Source organism: Biomphalaria glabrata, chromosome 6 (assembly GCF_947242115.1).
Source record: "Biomphalaria glabrata chromosome 6, xgBioGlab47.1, whole genome shotgun sequence".
Taxonomy (NCBI): Eukaryota; Metazoa; Mollusca; class Gastropoda; family Planorbidae; genus Biomphalaria; species Biomphalaria glabrata.
Window position 1 is genome coordinate 15508985 of NC_074716.1, and position 18196 is coordinate 15527180.

Below are 18196 nucleotides of genomic sequence, written 5' to 3' on the forward strand. Positions count from 1 at the left end.
AAAAACCCGCAGATTTTGGACAGCTCTGAATAGCATTGCTAAAACTGGCTTGAATGTAACTCACGCTTGTTCAAAAAGTACATTGTCAAAAAATAACAACTTGTCAGCATCTATCTACTATTTAACGAGGGAATGTGTTTAAAGCAGATGCTATGAAGGAATGAAATGGATTGATTGATGCAACGCCATTGTTGTTACGTCTTGTTCCTTTAACTTCGAGTCCAAAGAAGATTGTGCAGTATTTCACGTGTCAGTGCAGACCCTGCTGGGATCAATATATTGTGTCCTCTTTTACGAAGATTCTTGAAGTGGCTGTTTACACTGAGACCGTTGAAGTCCTCTTTTTTTCTTTTTTTTTTAGCCTAAACTGTATCTCGGTCTTAGAAGAGTCTCCAGTAGCTGTACATGGTTCTCTTTGACATTAGTGTTGTCCACAATTTTACCTTGTTTACACATTTCTGCCATGTGTGTGTGTGTGAGAGAGAAAATGAAAATAGGAAAGCTATCCGGATGTAAGTTATTACAGCGACTGTACAATACAGGATATATATTGTAGACGTTAAGTTTCAAAGTGCCTTTGTTTCACTACAAACACAAAAGACGTAGACCTAACACTTTTTCTCCACATAACCTTCTGTAGCATTTCTTTGGTCCTATAGTAAACAACCTACACTTTTATTGTTTAAATAGACCACAGACACATACAACACACATTTTGAACGCTAACATTGGAAGCTATTTCTCTAGTACCCCCCCCCCCCCAATCCAAGCAATGTTTTCTCAACTATCTTACTATCTATTTACATAGATATATGCTAGTGTAGTGGTTCTCATACTGTGATAAGCGGACCCCAATGGGTCCTCGAGACGACCGTAGGGGAGACCACAGAAAGATGAAAAATGTATAGGCCTACAATTACAATAATTTCTTCGCTTTATAGCCAGTTTCTCCGATCGGATAATTTTCAATGAAAACGAACCTGTCCTTCACCATTGCTTTTTAAGTCTATTACGTACCAGTGTAACTCTTCTATGTCGACGTAAACCAACTGGGTATTGGACCCATTTGCGCGTGGAAATACTCCGATCCCAATCTCAGATGAGTCCATACTAATACAGAAATATCCACAAATAAGTAACTTAAACCAATGTTTGAACAAGGTACCAGAACTCATGTTACAAAACATATTCCAAATTTATATTTTGCATTGTGTAATTGTACAGAATGTCTGGCTGCTTTCCCGTCTTCTAGTTTGGTAGGCCTACAACATGGAGTCAGTGTCGCATCACGAATAAATAAAACCGACTAGAAATTTCTGCTGGTGAGGAGTAGCGGTAGCTAGCTAACAAACATTGAGCCGCACCAGAGTAGCGGTAGCTAGCTAACAAACATTGAGAGCCGCACCAGAGTAGCGGTAGCTAGCTAACAAACATTGAGCCGCACCAGAGTAGCGGTAGCTAGCTAACAAACATTGAGAGCCGCACCAGAGTAGCGGTAGCTAGCTAACAAACATTGAGCCGCACCAGAGTAGCGGTAGCTAGCTAACAAACATTGAGCCGCACCAGAGTAGCGGTAGCTAGCTAACAAACATTGAGAGCCGCACCAGAGTAGCGGTAGCTAGCTAACAAACATTGAGCCGCACCAGAGTAGCGGTAGCTAGCTAACAAACATTGAGCCGAACACTTTCATAAATCTCGTCAACATCATCCAAGTAATTTTTTTTTTTTTTTACAATTTTATTTTAAACCAAATGATCATCTCAATCAACACTCCTTTAACCAAACGCTGTTTTCGTTTTACATTTGTAACTTCTTTACTGTGTTACTTTTATGTAACGTGTTCATTTAGGAGTCCGTGGGCACGTTTTGACTGTAGAAAGGGGGTCCACGGGGAAAAAAAAGTTTGAGAACCTCTATGCTAGTATGCGTGTCATAGACTATTGAAACTGTTGTTCTGCTTTGCTCTACCTACCTAGCTTAGTTTACGTTTGTCAAACATTGTCTAAATAGCTCCGATCTGCTTGAACTTTAGCCCAAACGATATCTTCAGATAACTTCACCCCTTCCCACCAAGTGTCTAGATTGGGAAGAGATTTGTTCATTTCACTTTGGAGGCAAGAGATTAGCGTTCATCCCTGGAAAATATTGTTTGGGGGAGGGAGGGGGACTGAATGTCTCTCTCTTCTCTCTCTCTAATCTTACAATAGTTAGATGTAATTGATTTAAATGTCCTTATTAAACAAGCTATAAAATAGTGTTGACAAAAGTGTGCATACTATTTGTTCATGGCGAGTATTCTGAAATGAACTCAACTTCATGCGATGTTAATTCCTCACATAATGTGTATAACTCAACTTCATGCGATGTCAATTCCTCACATAATGTGTATAACTCAACGTCATGCGATGTCAATTCCTCACATAATGTGTATAACAAAACTTCATGCGATGTCAATTCCTCACATAATGTGTATAACAAAACTTCATGCGATGTCAATTCCTCACTTAATGTGTATAACTCAACTTCATGCGATGTCAATTCCTCACATAATGTGTATAACAAAACTTCATGCGATGTCAATTCCTCACTTAATGTGTATAACTCAACTTCATGCGATGTCAATTCCTCACATAATGTGTATAACAAAACTTCATGCGATGTCAATTCCTCACATAATGTGTATAACAAAACTTCATGCGATGTCAATTCCTCACTTAATGTGTATAACTCAACTTCATGCGATGTCAATTCCTCACATAATGTGTATAACTCAACTTCATGCGATGTCAATTCCTCACATAATGTGTATAACTCAACTTCATGCGATGTTAATTCCACACATAATGTGTATACAGGGGCATGGGGGCTTGGTGGTAAAGCGCTTGACTTCTGAACCGAGGAGTTGGAATCCCGGTGAAGGACCGCCTTATTGGTAGGGGTAGGACTACCGTTGTGCTGGCCACATGACACCCTCGTCAACCGCTGGTCAAAGAAATCATGAGCTTTACATCATCTGCCCCCATAAACCGCATGGTCTGAAAGTGGAACATTTATTCGCGTATTGGCAACTTTACATAGTTTAATTTTTTTTTCAAACAACGGTGAATTAAAAAATGGAGATATTGTGAACTAATTATTGAGGGGAGAAGGAGGACCCTTAGTAAAATGAATAAAAAGTTTCATAAATTTTAAAATTCCGTCCATGTTAAAAAGTAAATGCTATAAGATTGCTGGTTCTACCAAAGTTACTGTTTAGACTTACCTATAAGGTAAATATTCGTAAACTTTTTATTTTCTAAAGAGAACTGTTCCCAGAATTACACTTCTCATCTGTCGTTCTTTGAGTTAATCTCTGCATTTTCAGGTACCGATGGTTTCAACAGTTTCAGATCAGTTTGAATAATGTCCCAGAGTCTTCTGCTCATTAGCAGTTGTAAAGGTGAATAAGGCAGTCCGATTATTGGAGTAGTTCTATACTCAAGCCTAGCGAGATATGGATCTTTCCCAGTTGTGTATGTTTTTTTGAATAGGCCTACGTGCATAGCTATACCATCATAGTCCTCACTTTGACCATTTATTTGAGGGTATCTGGGGCTTGATGTGATCAAGGTGTATGTGCAGTCTACGGAAAAGACCTCTCTCGGGCCGAAGTTTTTAAAGACAAACGGGAAACTAGATCTACCAACAGTGAAGATTCCCTGGAGCAACACCTGGGCCAATAAGTTCTATATCAACATTGACATATATCGGCCTTAAGATAAAACGTGACCTCACCAATCGACTCTGTCTTGCCCTTCTTAGTTTACCCTCTCTCATACTGATGATTTCTTCATATTTACAGTAAACTTGTTCAGAGCACTCAAGTATCTCTAGGTACGAAATAAATCTTCGTTTGATGCGTGTATTCATTTAAAAGATACTGAGCTCAACCATTTGGGCACCAACTGTACAGCTAATTTGTGTAATTTAACAAAAATGAAAATAAAACATCTTTACTTTATTTTAAGAGGAAAAAACATTAGAATGAACTACGTCGACCTGCACATATTTGTAAAACTGTTAATAAATGTAGACACGCCATTAAAGAAACAGAGATTCGTACTTTTTTAAGTCAGTCAATATTGTAAGTTTCACTTTCCTGCTCAGGTCTATCTCAACACACGTTTTACGACCTGAAGTTTCACTTTCCTGCTCAGGTCTATCTCAACACAAGTTTTACGACCTAAAGTTTCACTTTGTCTAGTTTTAGGATTGAGGCGTCAGAGACGAAGGCATCTTTATTATCGTAATTGGAAATATGTTAGGATTAAATGGACTTTTTTCAATATGAAAAAAAAATTAATAAAAAGATTCATTGTGTGACAACAAACAAACATCTCCATGTATTTCACATTCAGCAGGCAGCCAATTGAGTCTCACAAAGTTTTGCTCTTGCCTAATAGGACAGAAGTCACCCGCTTCCATATGACTTGACCATAGACTTTTATATTATATCATATACAAGTCTATGGACTTGACAAAGTTATGGATGGGCTTCACGGAGGTATCTTGAATGAAATGTTTACCCAGGTTAGGTAGGCTGTGCGTTTGGTGTTTGACGCTCTTTTTATAAGACTGTCCAAGTGATGCAAGTTTACATAGCAGAGTTTGTCAAGTAAAGGTTAGCTCAGATGTCTTTTTTTTTGTATGTAATTGACCATTGTTTATTTTATACAAACAAAATTGACTGTGTTATTTTCTTTGCGTTTCAAGATGGTCTTCCTGTATATATCTGAAAGTATTGGTGTAGGTATATTGATAAATTGCTTTGGTTGAATTGATAAATTGCTTATCTGGAGTTTATAAATTAATTGCTTTTTTCATTCTGTAGTCTAGAATAAGTTTGTTTTGTTTTGGTGAGATTTATTTATTTAAAGCTACTAACCCACACAGTAAAGTCTTTTATCAAGAGCTTGGATATTCATCTTCTTGAAAATAAAGCTGACTTGTGTTAAGTTTCCTTTTTGTTTTTGTTTTAGTTTTTATACCTGACATTTGTTGTTATTGGGATATCACGTTTGTATTTTTAACAAGTAGGTTGTTTAGAACTGTTATTCTGCTTTGCTCTTGTTGGTTTGAACATATTTAGACTCTTTTAAGTCTATATTTTAAAAAAAAACAAGCTTTTGAAAAACAAAGCTTATTTTTATAGTGCATGTGATACACAAGGCTACTTCTTAAAGTCTCATACAATGATTTTCCAAAAGCTTCAACAGATGAAAACATTAGTATGAGCCTAAAGCTTAATGAATGTTAATTGGGTATCATAGCTAATAATTAGTTTCAGAGGTTCCTTCAGAAATAAAGAATATTATGTCTTTCCCAAATCTCCCATAGAATGACAAGGAATAATGGAGGTGTGAACACAGGACCCACATGTCAAAGTTCTAAGCATTTACCACTTAGTCATTCATTTGTTATTATCATCATTATTATTATTAGATTATTTTTCACCATGATTTGCTTTTGTTGGATGTATATATAGAGTCTCTGATTATTTCTTCAATATCCCTCCAGTGTAAGAAACAAAAGGTAGTTTCTATTTTACCATTTATTTTTTTTTACCCAGTTACTAGATAAGGTTACTGTTGTTGGCCAGGTGCCAGTCACCTAGAGAGTTTAAACCTATGTAGGCAGGAATTAATCCTTTAAGGACACATACACATAAAGCACATAAACACATACCACAATAGAGCAGTTCAGTGAGATATTGTTCCATGCCAAGCCATATTATGTTTCTCAGCACATTATTTACCTTTTTTTTTTTTTACTGAAGAGTTTTCTAAGACATTGTCATGAGTCTTTTGGGGTGTATAGTCCTAACTTGGCTGTCACTTAATTGAGCTGGCATATGCTATATTGCATAATTATAACATTTTTTAGAGGGTTAGCACTAATGACTACTTTATTGGTTGTCTGTTAAAGAAAGCCAACAAGCAAACCAATTTAGGCTACATGATATCATACTTTCTTGTTATGTACCTATTGTTGTTTGGTTGAAATGAAGTTTCTCTTGAGTCTGTTTATCACAATGAGCTAAAATGCCTTGCAAATACTCATGAGTGGAAAATAGTAAGTTGTGTTGATGGCCCGGGGGGGGGGGGGGTGTCAATGTGAGAGACACTGGTCATTTAATATTGTCTTAGCAATTAGGTTTGTGTATGATGTCAATGTCAAAAAATGTTTCAATGCCTGTCACATTTTATGATTAAACTTTGTATTCTCTATGAACTCAAGAGCCTGTCATAATGGAGAATGGAGAATAATTACACATCATAGACGTTTTTTTGAACATACATACTTTGAAATAAACAATTATTTTGGGGGGATTGGAGGGGGATTTCGTATGTGATCACAACTTGTACTTAAAATTTTGATGAAAAAATTTCAAGAAAGAAATACTTTAAAGAAACAATTATGTTCATAATCTTCATTAGACTCAGCATTTAATGAAATGTTTCACCATTGGAAATCATTGTCTCCAGTACTGAACAATTTCAAGATAATATTTATTGTAACAAAATTTATTACATTTCAGAGAGCAACATCCTCGAGTGGTTCTTTTACATCGCAGTGCTGAAGGCTATGGCTTTGTATTACGAGGAGCTAAATGTAAGGGTCTTCTTTAACTTGATACTTACCTTTTTTATACCATTGACTTTATAGGAAATACTATTGTGCTGCCTTTTTAATGTGATGTACAATTGTCTTTATAACAGTGCCAAAAATAATTTGTATAAATATTTATTTCTTTATAAATAAATAAAAAATAATAAATTTTCCAGCAATTTAAAATATTAAAACAACAAAGTATTTATGTATAGAGTAATTTTTTTTAGTAATAATATTTGTCCTACAATTGTTCAATACACATAACAAAACATAGCATTATGAGAGTTATTTAATCATTTTCAACCATTGACTGATTTCTTCTTTAGCTAAAATACCAACTGGAGGAACATTCAATGACTTCCAGCCCTCAGCTGAATATCCAGCTTTACAATATTTGGATAGTGTGGATGTGGGTTCTCAAGCTGACAGGGCAGGTCTCAAAAAAGGAGATTTCATTTTAGAGGTACATAACAAGTCTTTATTTTCTTTCATTCATCAGCAGCTTGTTTAAAAATATGGAGTTCTTTTGCTGTTATAAAACAATCACATGTACACAAATTATGTGTTTCAATATATGTGATTTGAAATAGGTTTTTTAAACCATTTATCACAATTATAGAAATAATAGACATACACCATTTTGCTGATCACTTTACATAGAAGTAAAATAAAGCAATGAATGAAACAGTTTTGTATCACTTAACAGTTTATTCAAATGTGTGCAGGTTTTTGTAGTTCTGCTTTGCTTAAAGATTGATTTTAAGAACCATTAATGTGTCCAGGTTTATGTTTCCTTTCCTTTCTGACTAAAGACATGAATCTGAAATGTAAGACACTGACATGCAACAAAGTCAGAGGAATACAGGAAGTAAGAACAATATATAAAAAAAACCACCTGTCAAAACACTTCTGGGTATGAAGGGGATGTGAATTGGTGTTCAGAATTTGTTCTGTTAAAGACAATAATTAGTTCTGTAAAAGACATCCTATATTAAACATTTTTTTGTAGAAAATGGAGCTCAGGAAAATTACAAAGTAGATGCTGTCTATATTATGCATTAAGTGTGTTGTTGTTGTCTTTGTTTTGGCATTTTATTTTATTAAAATTAAAAGAAAATTAAAAAAAACACTTAGGAACTATATAAATGTAAATTCCCTCTAAAAAAATGTCCAAATTTTGACAATAATTAAATTCTAGTAGCATGTAATAAATGTTTAGGAAATTAAGAATTTCAGTCTTTCTAGATAAAATCCATTATCTATATGTATGCATAAAACATTATTTTAAATCTAAAAATAAGGTAATCACCATAAGATGTATTGCACAAATACCATTTTCTCTCTTAGCTCATTTAAATAACAGCACATTTTTTGAACAAACCTCTAAATTACTTTAAAAGTATCTTTCACCTTTTTTTGTTGTTGTCAGAAATTTGCCAAACTCTTGAAAACTGCTAATTTCATTCCTCATCCTTTACAGAATAATTGATTGATAAACAAGGATCTAGGCCATAATAGATCAAAAGGAATATTGATTATTGCAGCCAACATTGGCAAGTTATAGTTAACAGAGCTAGGATTACCATAACATAACCAACAAAGACATTATAAATAAATTATAAATAATAAAAACAAAACAGTACTTATAAACAACAAAGCAAACTTATCTTTTGAAACATATTGACAATATTAATGTGACCAAGAAAGTCAAATATTTGCTTTGGGAAATCAAAAGTTTATCACAACATAAGGCTTATATTTCACAAGTGCCTGATTCAGTAGCTTACATCATGCTACAAACTTACCTAATATGTCAGGTTATACATCAGCTTGTACAGATTTACATGAATTGAAACCTCTAGAGTAGAGGTAGTTTAAAAAGTGACAGTTATTTTGACAGAATAGAGCATAGAATGATTCCATTAAACAAAAGATTAACTTCCTATGTAAAACCTTGATGGAGAAAATGAAGTGATTTGATAAGTAATGACTAGATCTAGTGTGGTTCATGTTCAATAAAAATGAACACAGTGAAGACCAAGTTGTGTTGCTAGAAAAAAGTGAACAGCAAATATTTCTGTGATAAATATTGTCTACAAACTATTTATAGCTATTCCCCAGATATTCATAGGTCAAAACTAATTATCCCAAATGTATGGCCATTATTAAATATGCAGAACCCTAGAATAATCATTCTATCTTTAAACTTACAAATAGAACTTTTGTGCTATTCTCAAGAGGCATGATCAGACAACTTTCTGCAGAACTAGTTCTATTTTTCAACTTGTATTTAAAGTTTAAAAAAGCCAGTTGCCTGTGTCTGTGTTAACTCTGTAGTGTTCTGGCATGTCAAGTTGTCAATATTGTTCTGGAATGTTAGTTTAAACTCACTGCCTCCCTTCCTGCTCACATCTTGGCCCTTTTATTTGCAGTCATTTTTTCATGCTAGTTTTTATGTCAACTTTTTTGTCTCTTTATTTGTAAAGAGTTGGGAAAATGACAAATATGTTGTTAGCTACTTTTCAATTGTTTCATTTATATATATATATATATATAAAAGTGTATATATAATTAATTTACTGAAAAAATCATCAGATTGAAATAATATATTTTTAAATTGCTCCCTGTAAAAGTTAGTACTACATAAAATTTGGACATTCTTACATCTTTTTAAATTGTATTCATCTATTTCAATACGTATCAAATAGTTATACAGCATAAAAATTTAAGATTTTTTGATATTTTTTTTATACTTATTTTTTCTTTTTCAATATGTAATATTTTAAAACCTTTTTGTTCTTAATGTGGTCAATATTGTTTGTGTCTGTGTTAAAATTTCATGCCCAGTGTTTGATGTTTGAAATGAGAAAACTCTTCTTAAGTTAAGTTCTGTTTTCTGATATAACTATTTGAAACACAGTACTAAAAAAACTAATCTTTTTTCACAGATCAATGGTGAGAATGTAGTTCGAGCCTCTCATGAACATGTTGTTCACCTCATACGTTCATCAAGCAATGTCCTCACTCTCAAGGTTGTCACTGTGACCCATGCAGATAGAACTCCTGCTGATTGGGCCATGCACTCAGATGGGTCAATGACATTACCAGCTCGTAAAAAGCAAGGTTGGTATTATATATAATATATATGGATGGGAAAGTTTCTTTTGTATGAAATAGTAGCGGTCAGGTTATATTATCCTATTTTATTATTCAACGTTTTCGCTGTTTTAAAAGTATAATACAATGTTACAGTAAAAGTAATTTAAAATGTCTTCAAGCTGCTCCTCTGTACAGTGCATAGATAAATATGTTTATATTTTGTGTATTTCAGCTGCTCCTCTGTACAGTACATAGATAAATAAGTTTATATTTTGTCTACTTCTGCTGCTCCTCTGTATAGTGCATAGATAAATAGGTTTATATTTTGTCTACTTCAGCTGCTGCTCTGTACAGTGCATAGATAAATAGGTTTATATTTTGTATACTTCAGCTGCTCTTCTGTACAGTGCATAGATAATAGGTTTATATTTTGTATACTTCAGCTGCTCCTCTGTACAGTGCATAGATAAATAGGTTTATATTTTGTATACTTCAGCTGCTCTTCTGTACAGTGCATAGATAATAGGTTTATATTTTGTATACTTCAGCTGCTCCGTTGCCACCTCAAAGAGATCCTAGAACTTCATTATCTTATAGTAAAGCCAGCTCCAAGTCAATGACTGAAGGACTAGAGGGACTAGCTGAAATAGGTTTGCTCAATTTGGAAATATTATTCATTAGTTTTCATGCATTAGACATTGATGTAAGATGTTTAGATGGAGATACACATTATCATATGATAATAATAAGACTTGTCTTCAAGTCCAAAGATTAAGGAAGTGTGCAGTATTTCTTGTTCTACATAGTTCCAGATGTGACCTTTATATATATAGAATTCCATAGGCATACATTATTACTTTTTTGCGAAATACTATTCACACATGCTCAATGCATTCTGGTGTAACCACATTCATGACAGAAGGCTATTTGTAGTGTCAAGCTCAAAAATTCTATATTGTTCAGGTTTTTATTTTGTTTTGTTTTTTATATAAAATGATTTTAATGATTATTTTTTAAAAATCTTTAAACATGGAAATCTAATATTTTTTTTAGAAAAACTTGATGCGACCATAGCTGAGTTTGAAGGTCAAGAAGCTAGTCGAAGGCTCTCATTGCATGCAGATGATCCCAAAATTGCATCTATCAGAGGTTCTCACACAGTGAAACGTGTCTCTGTTGTAGACTATGAAAGTTTGATGTCTGGTGAGCCCAGTAATGCCAAAGGGGGAGATCATGTCAGTCCTGCAGAGGCAAGAATAAAAAAATATCACAAAAAATCTGCATCTCAGGTAAAAGTTATTCTGTTCTTTTTTACAAACCTTAAATCAACTCACTCTGCCTGGGTAAAATCTTGTACACGTTTCTTTTTCCCCACACTTCCTATACTCTAATCAAGTTGAAACTTTGCACAATTTGTTTTTTCTGTTACAACACATGAAACAATTAAAGAATTAATGGATTAAACCATAGCACACTTAGCAATGCATGAAAGCAATGCCTGAAAGTTGCACTAAACAAAAACAATTAATAAAATACTTTCAATTGCACAAATGTATTATTGTTGGTCTGGATCAATTAAAAATTAATTACATGATTGATTCAAAATAATTGATGCAATTTCATTCAATATAAACTTTTAAAAAAATTATTTGTTATATTTTACTTGTTTCACTTAGTTCAGTTTGTTTGTAGTTTGACTTAAGTCATGACTCCAGAGCTCAACTAAATAGCATCTTAGACAAATGTGTTTTGTTTTTCAAGTTCTAAATACCTGTATGCTTATTTATTACTTGTACATTTCTAAATGTTATATTATTTAAATTATATAAAGCAATATCTCTGTGCATCCCTACACTACTTTTAGTTTTTCTTTCTGAATCTGAAGTAATCTAGTCTAGCTGCTATTAATAATGGAGTATTAAGGCTTGGAGGAGTGAAATTATGAATGAAATGATAGGGTCTATAAAAGAAACAATATTGCTCTTTTAAGAATGAAAATACGTTTGTGAGAGTTTTATCTGCTTAACTTGTGTCTAAATTTTGTTTAGTAACAAATAAAAATATTTTTTTTTAGACAATGGAACGTTCAAAGAGTACACCTGATATTATTTCTGCTCTTGAAAACCAATACGCCCCATCCTATGGAATACAGACAGGAAATAATCTGGGAGGAAGAGGTACCTGGACTAAAAACCAAGCACCTGCTCCACCTTCACAAGCATCAGGCTATTCAGGGACACTTCAGGCATCATCAGTAGACCAGCCATATTTGATGACTGCAGTGACAAGTGGAACTGGGTCATACAGCAGAGGAAGCAACCCTGCTATTCCTAATGATGCCAGCAGAAGGCAAGCTAATCAGAGAATTGCACCTGGTGCCCCTTCCACACCTGAACTGGTCAGAATCCACACAGGGGCTAAAAGCAATGTGAGAGCTGATACAGAATCTCCATATGAATCAAGCTTTAGGCCAGGAGCCAGTGCCTTGCTTGTGGATAAATCTTCTCTGCCCTCATCTGAAATATCTAAGAAAAATGCACCCATCACAGATAAGAGTATTACCTTTGCAGATGACCGTGTATTGGAAAATGCACAAAAGTTTATCCAGAAGCATCCCAATGCTACACTGTTGGTTACAGCAGACATCCATCTGGATGAGCCAGTCAAGAAAGGAACTGTCTATGAACCAGAGCCTGATTATGATGATAGTGGGGATGAGAAGTCTGGACCTCCTAATTTCAAAAAGCCAGTGTCCAATGTCCAGGTATCAGAAGTTGTCAAGCAAAACAGAGCCGCTGTCACTGTCATCTCCATTACAAGTGAGAAGGCAAATAACAAGGCACCAGCTCCTTCCAGCATGCATTCTTCTCCAAGCTCTAGTCGCAGGTCATCACCTTTGATGACTCATATGCCTGACAGAACACTAATGTCAGGTCAGAGGTCATCCCAGCCCTCCAGTACTGAGAGCTCTAGGAGGTCTTCCATTCAGTCAAACATGAGTGCTGAAGGGGGCGAGAGGAGTGGAAGAATGCAGATGTCCAGTGCTCCTCCTCCTCCCCCACCCCCACTTGTTGGACCTCCACCACCCCCACCCCCTCCCATCTCTGCACTTTTGGAGCCATCTTTCAGTACTTCAGGCAATGCAACACTCGCCAGACGTCAACAGGCTGGCGGAAATGAAGCTCTGCCACCTCGTGTGTCAGCTATTGATATAATGGCTGCTGTGGCAGAACGTAAATCAAGATTAGAAACTGAAGGACCAAGATTACTGGAAGTCAAACCAATCTCAACAAGTAAGTGTAACATTCAAACATTTCCTCAAGTTTATATACACTAAACTATTTGCACTGAACAAATACATTACCTTTGTCAGCCCCAAACAATACATAAAAGCTTTGAGAGTTTAAAAGATTTAACATAAAGGTTTTAAAACAAAGAAATTATCATTGTATCATTTGATTTCAGATAAAACAACGCATGAACTAAACCAAGAAGCTTTAAAAGCTGCAGTGGCTTTACGTAAGAGCAGGATAGAACAGACAGAGGACAGAACTGTGGTGGATGAAATTGAAGCTCGCCTCAACCGCAATAAAAAACTTCAAGCGGCAAAATTTGTTGGGGGGGATGTTAAGAAACAGATTGAAGTTAAGAAAGAGGAGCCTAATGAGTCAGTGGTTTCTACTGCAGTGTCATTAACTACAACTGGCCTTGGAGCTAATGCTCAGAAACCTAAGGAGGTTGTTGCCAAATTAGAATCTAGCAGTGCAGTCTCCCAGGGAAAAGTTACATCGGTTAATCTTAAACCTATAAATGCTTTAGAGAAACCTTTGTCAACTATATCTGCCAAAGAATCAGAAACTAATGGCACAATCGATTTTCGTTCCCGACTTAAACCAGTTGATGTAAAGGGAACCACATCTTCTGTTGTATTACCATCAAAAATTAATGTAGCCCCCACTGTAGGAAACAAAACTGAAGTGACAATGACTAATAAGTCATCAAAAGCCCCAAGTCCTCCTCCTGTAAAGGCACCCATTTTGTCAGCCTCAACTTCTGTTTCGACAGTTTCACTGAGTAATAAAGCCACAACCAACTCTAGTGAAAGTCATACTGACATTCTCAAATCATCAAAGTCTGGTCAGGATGCTACCTCTGGAGACTATATAGCCCTAGCAGAGAAAGCTAGGCAAGAATATCTGAAAAAGAAAGCTTCAGGAAATCTTCAAAGCCACATTGAGAAGAAAGGTCCTGTGGAGATTACACCAACCAGGAAACACTCTTCCCCTACTTCACCCACATCCTCTAGCCCTAACATGACAAGTAAATCAAATGGGACCACATTGATTGAAGTGAAGCCTGCTAGTTCATCAGGGGAGAAGGTCAATGTCATCAGGAGTCAAGTTGGTTCTGCAGCAAATAAAAACATGCCAGTGAAAGGTGTCACTGAAGATCACTCCCACACTGAGCAATCTTTGAGCAATGGAACAATCAAGAAGCCAAAGACCAATGGTACGGTTTCCCCACCCCCTGGTCTTATTCCTCCTCCACAGCATGGATTTGAATCAATAGTTGCTCCACCTCCTCCTGGATTTGATGATCATGATGGCAGTCGTCTTAAAACAGTTGTGCTGGACATTATTCCTCCACCCATGTCCTTTGGCAGTAGTTTAAACAACAGCCCTGAACATGGAAACCACATGCCAGCTTTTAGCCAGGAAGATAATGCCAGTTTTGTTTCCTCTGTCTCTTCACTGAGTACTTTGTCTAGTGAACATGGGGATGGACAAAACATTGAGGATCTGATTGCTCCACCACCACCTCCACCAATGGATTATGATGACCTTGGAGATCAGAATGCTTTCATTCCACCACCTCCACAATTCCTGGAAGTAGATTCTAATGCTAATGAAAGTCAGACGCTGGATAAAAATTCCAAGCCTTTTGCTACTAAGTCTGTATCTACCTGGTCATGTCTAGATGTCTTAGACTGGCTGGATAGTCTGGGGCTACCCCAGTACAGGGTCAGTTTTGCTAAGGCCTGCATTGATGGAACAAAGCTAGTAGACATGGGAAGAAATGAGTTTATCAATCTTGGGGTGACTCAGGTGGGACACCGTATGAACTTGGAACGGTCAGTCAAAAAATTAAACAAACCTGCATCTACAAACTTGTAGTGCACAATGAAGACAATGTGATGTGATATATTATTTAAATTTGTTCTTCTGGAAGATAGAATTTGTTTATCCTTTTCATGGAATCATTTCAAGTTGTGTTCAACACTATGAAATTGTCACAGCCAAAGTCAAATAGAGGATGAATAATCTGGAAACACTGAAACAATCATGTCACATATAAACAGAGAAAATTGCATCATTGTTAGTTTAACTCAGACTGGGCACCATATGTTTATGCAAAGTGTTATTACAATGAACATTCTACTTAGTTTTTGTATGATACTATTTTGTGTATAATTTAATCTTTAAAATAATGATTTTTTTTTTTTTTATTTCTTCTTAGTATTTGCCGGAATGCAAATTGTGTTTCTGTATATGAATTGTGATCATTTCCTGAACAATAATTGCTTACTTGTATCATGATTTATACAACTGTGTTACTAGTGGGATTTATACCTTCAACTAGATTATAATCTTGTTCAAGGATGTACATTATAGCATACACCATGGCTGCACATGGGCTTAGCAAGTTTTAGGGAAGGATCTTGGAGACCATTTTAATGAGCAGCTGAAATGTGACAATTAAAAATACTAGTAGAATAGAGAGAAAAAGCATTTCTCCCTCCCTTAATTTTGTATTCTAGGAAGAAAAATAAAAATGAAAAAAAACTAATAATAATGGGAAAAAATATATAATTGTTAATCAACTCTTTTGTTGAATAACTTTGGTTACACTACATGTTCTGCACTGCAATAGTTATTTCTCTTTGAAATGAAACCATCATCTGCCTCATACACTGTAAGCATTTAAGTAACCTGTACATACTACCAATGAAACATGTATAGCATTGAATAGTATTGAAGTCTTAGATTATGTGCCCTTCAAACAAAAATGTTTACATTTGTTGAGACGAATTTTTTTTTTACTTGACATTTTTGCTTTAGAAGAAAGTTACTGTGTACAACAAATATCAATAGAAGGGAAATGTTTCTTTATCTTCACTTGATCATCCTCCTTATATTTTCCAACAATTTAAATCTGTTTCGAAATAATTCTCATGTTTTCTATACTTTTTAAATGTAACAAATTATTTGATACAAAAACTGTTACTTTTGTTGTAATTAAATGTGATCATAAATTGTGACTAATTATAATCACTAAGATGTTATAATCATGTGATCATTCATAATCTTGAATAACATTTTTAGTCAGATACAAAAAATGGGAGCCTGCAAACTTAAATGCCAGTATTGATTGTAAGTTCATGATTCAAAAACTGAGATAATGGATTTGATTTGATTTCCATTGTGGGGAGGGGAGGTTAAAGCTACAACAGGCAAAAGTTGTGGACTGAGTTACCTTTAGCATCAATTGCAAGCTGTTAGATCTAATGATGGTGGTTATATTATACATTTAACATGTATTGATCAGAATCACCCATTTATATATTTTCTGCTTTAATAATGAACAATTATGCCAAATTTGTTTGTAGGGTGGGAAGATTGTGCATATTTACAAGTTTCTTAGCTGTGTCTGCATCTCAACTTAATGGTTGCATCATTACAGGTTTTCAGTTTTGTTTTTAATAAGTTATTAAACATTCCAAATGTCTTTAAAATTTTGCATCATCTTGGTTGCGAAATAGAGCAATTATGGCTATGTATAATTTTATGTACAATATTTATGATCTGAACTAAATGTACAGTTGTTGTTTTCATTGGTAATGTTTTTTACACTTTGGAACCAAACTTGCTCTCATTGACTATGTTTGTATGATAAATTACATTGCAGCAGAATGAAATTATATTTACATTCCTTTGACCATTCAGAGGCACCTGAAGTAGTTCTTTTATTTCAGTGAAGGAAGGATTCTAAGGGCCATGTGACCAATGCAACAACCATTCATCTTTATTTTTCCCACACACTTTTGAAGCTGGATAAACTCCAGTTTTTTTTCTTTCCCAGTTTTGATTGAGATTTCAACTCAAGTTGATTGTATCCAATTATTCTACTTCTGAGCAATTTCATCCCATTAAAAAGAAAAAAAAGGAGCCATGCCTTAAGCCCCTAAGAAAGAGTTCAACTAATATGCTTTTAAGGAATATTGATTTTTTTAAAAATTAAAGCATGCTAATTTAATTTTTTTTATGTAAGATTATATTATACATATATATATTATTATATAAATATATTTATATACCGGTATTTAAATTATTTCATGAAAAATGTGCTGCAATGTCTTAAAAGTTAAAGATATGGTGGTGATGTCGTGCTTAAGGAAGGTTTATGGTTTAAACAATACCACCATGATTTGCCTTGAATTAGCAAAAAAAAAAAATTTTTTTTCTTAACTTTTATATATGTTTTTCTCTAAAACTTGATTATCTTTTCTCTCTCTAAAAGTGTATTAATAAGATGATACCTTGGTGACCTTTCTGTTAGCTTTTAACATATCAGTGGTTCAGACATTCCATATTGACACATTTCTATCTATATTTAATAAGACCTAATTACTATTGAGATCAAGGTTTTGTCATTTATTTTGTGACTATTTTGATAAGAACTTTTGCCATACCTACTTTAATCTAACTACTATTATATATCTATGTTAAAGTTAACAGCTGTATTCTTTCCAATTGAGGATATTCTTGTACAGTCAATAAACAGTGTTAAAATTTGGATTTAATCTTATGATTATCATTTTAAATTAAAAGTTTGTATCAGTGACAATCAAAAGAGGTTGATTTAGCTTTTATTTAAAAAAAAAAAAAAAAAAAAATTAAGATTAATTGATTTTAAGAGTTTTTAAATTAAGCCTTGAGAGTAAAAAAAAGAATAAAAAGGAGTTATATAGTTCTAAATGAAAAGTTTCTTCAGCATTCTATAATATGGTATGGGAATACTTACATTTAGAATGTAGTAGGTAGTTGCTTGAGCAGTGGAAATCAGCACAGAAATAAGGAGAAAAAAAATATCAATAAGAGATTATTAACAGAAAGTTATTCAATAAAGAATACGATTAATTCTTGGAGTCAAATTAGTAGACTCAATGCATAGAGGATGCACAAAATATTGCCTTGAGCAGTTTTTAATCTAAACTTAACTTCAGCTGCATTTAACTGCACAATGCTTCATTGTCAACACAAGATTTACTGACCAGTGACCACAGACTAGTTTACATAGTCCAATATAGTTGTGAAAGCTGGATTTTAAATATTGAAGAGTACCATCAATTATATTATTACATTACACACCAAATATGCCAGTTGAT

The 18196-nt window shown here is 34.4% G+C and overlaps 1 protein-coding gene across 3 annotated transcripts in view; it reads left to right on the forward strand.

Moving 5' to 3' along the window:
• LOC106057613 (SH3 and multiple ankyrin repeat domains protein 1-like) overlaps positions 1-17604 on the forward strand; it is a 71966-nt gene extending 54362 nt beyond the window's left edge. For all 3 annotated transcript variants that reach the window (XM_013214884.2, XM_013214885.2, XM_013214883.2), the window contains 7 exons: positions 6578-6651; positions 6978-7114; positions 9600-9774; positions 10299-10400; positions 10804-11039; positions 11825-13043; positions 13216-17604. In XM_013214884.2, the coding sequence (XP_013070338.1) occupies positions 6578-6651; positions 6978-7114; positions 9600-9774; positions 10299-10400; positions 10804-11039; positions 11825-13043; positions 13216-14924 (3652 nt within the window). In that variant the 3' untranslated portion in view covers positions 14925-17604. The remainder of the gene's footprint in view (positions 1-6577; positions 6652-6977; positions 7115-9599; positions 9775-10298; positions 10401-10803; positions 11040-11824; positions 13044-13215) is intronic.
• The last annotated feature ends 592 nt before the right edge of the window (positions 17605-18196 follow it).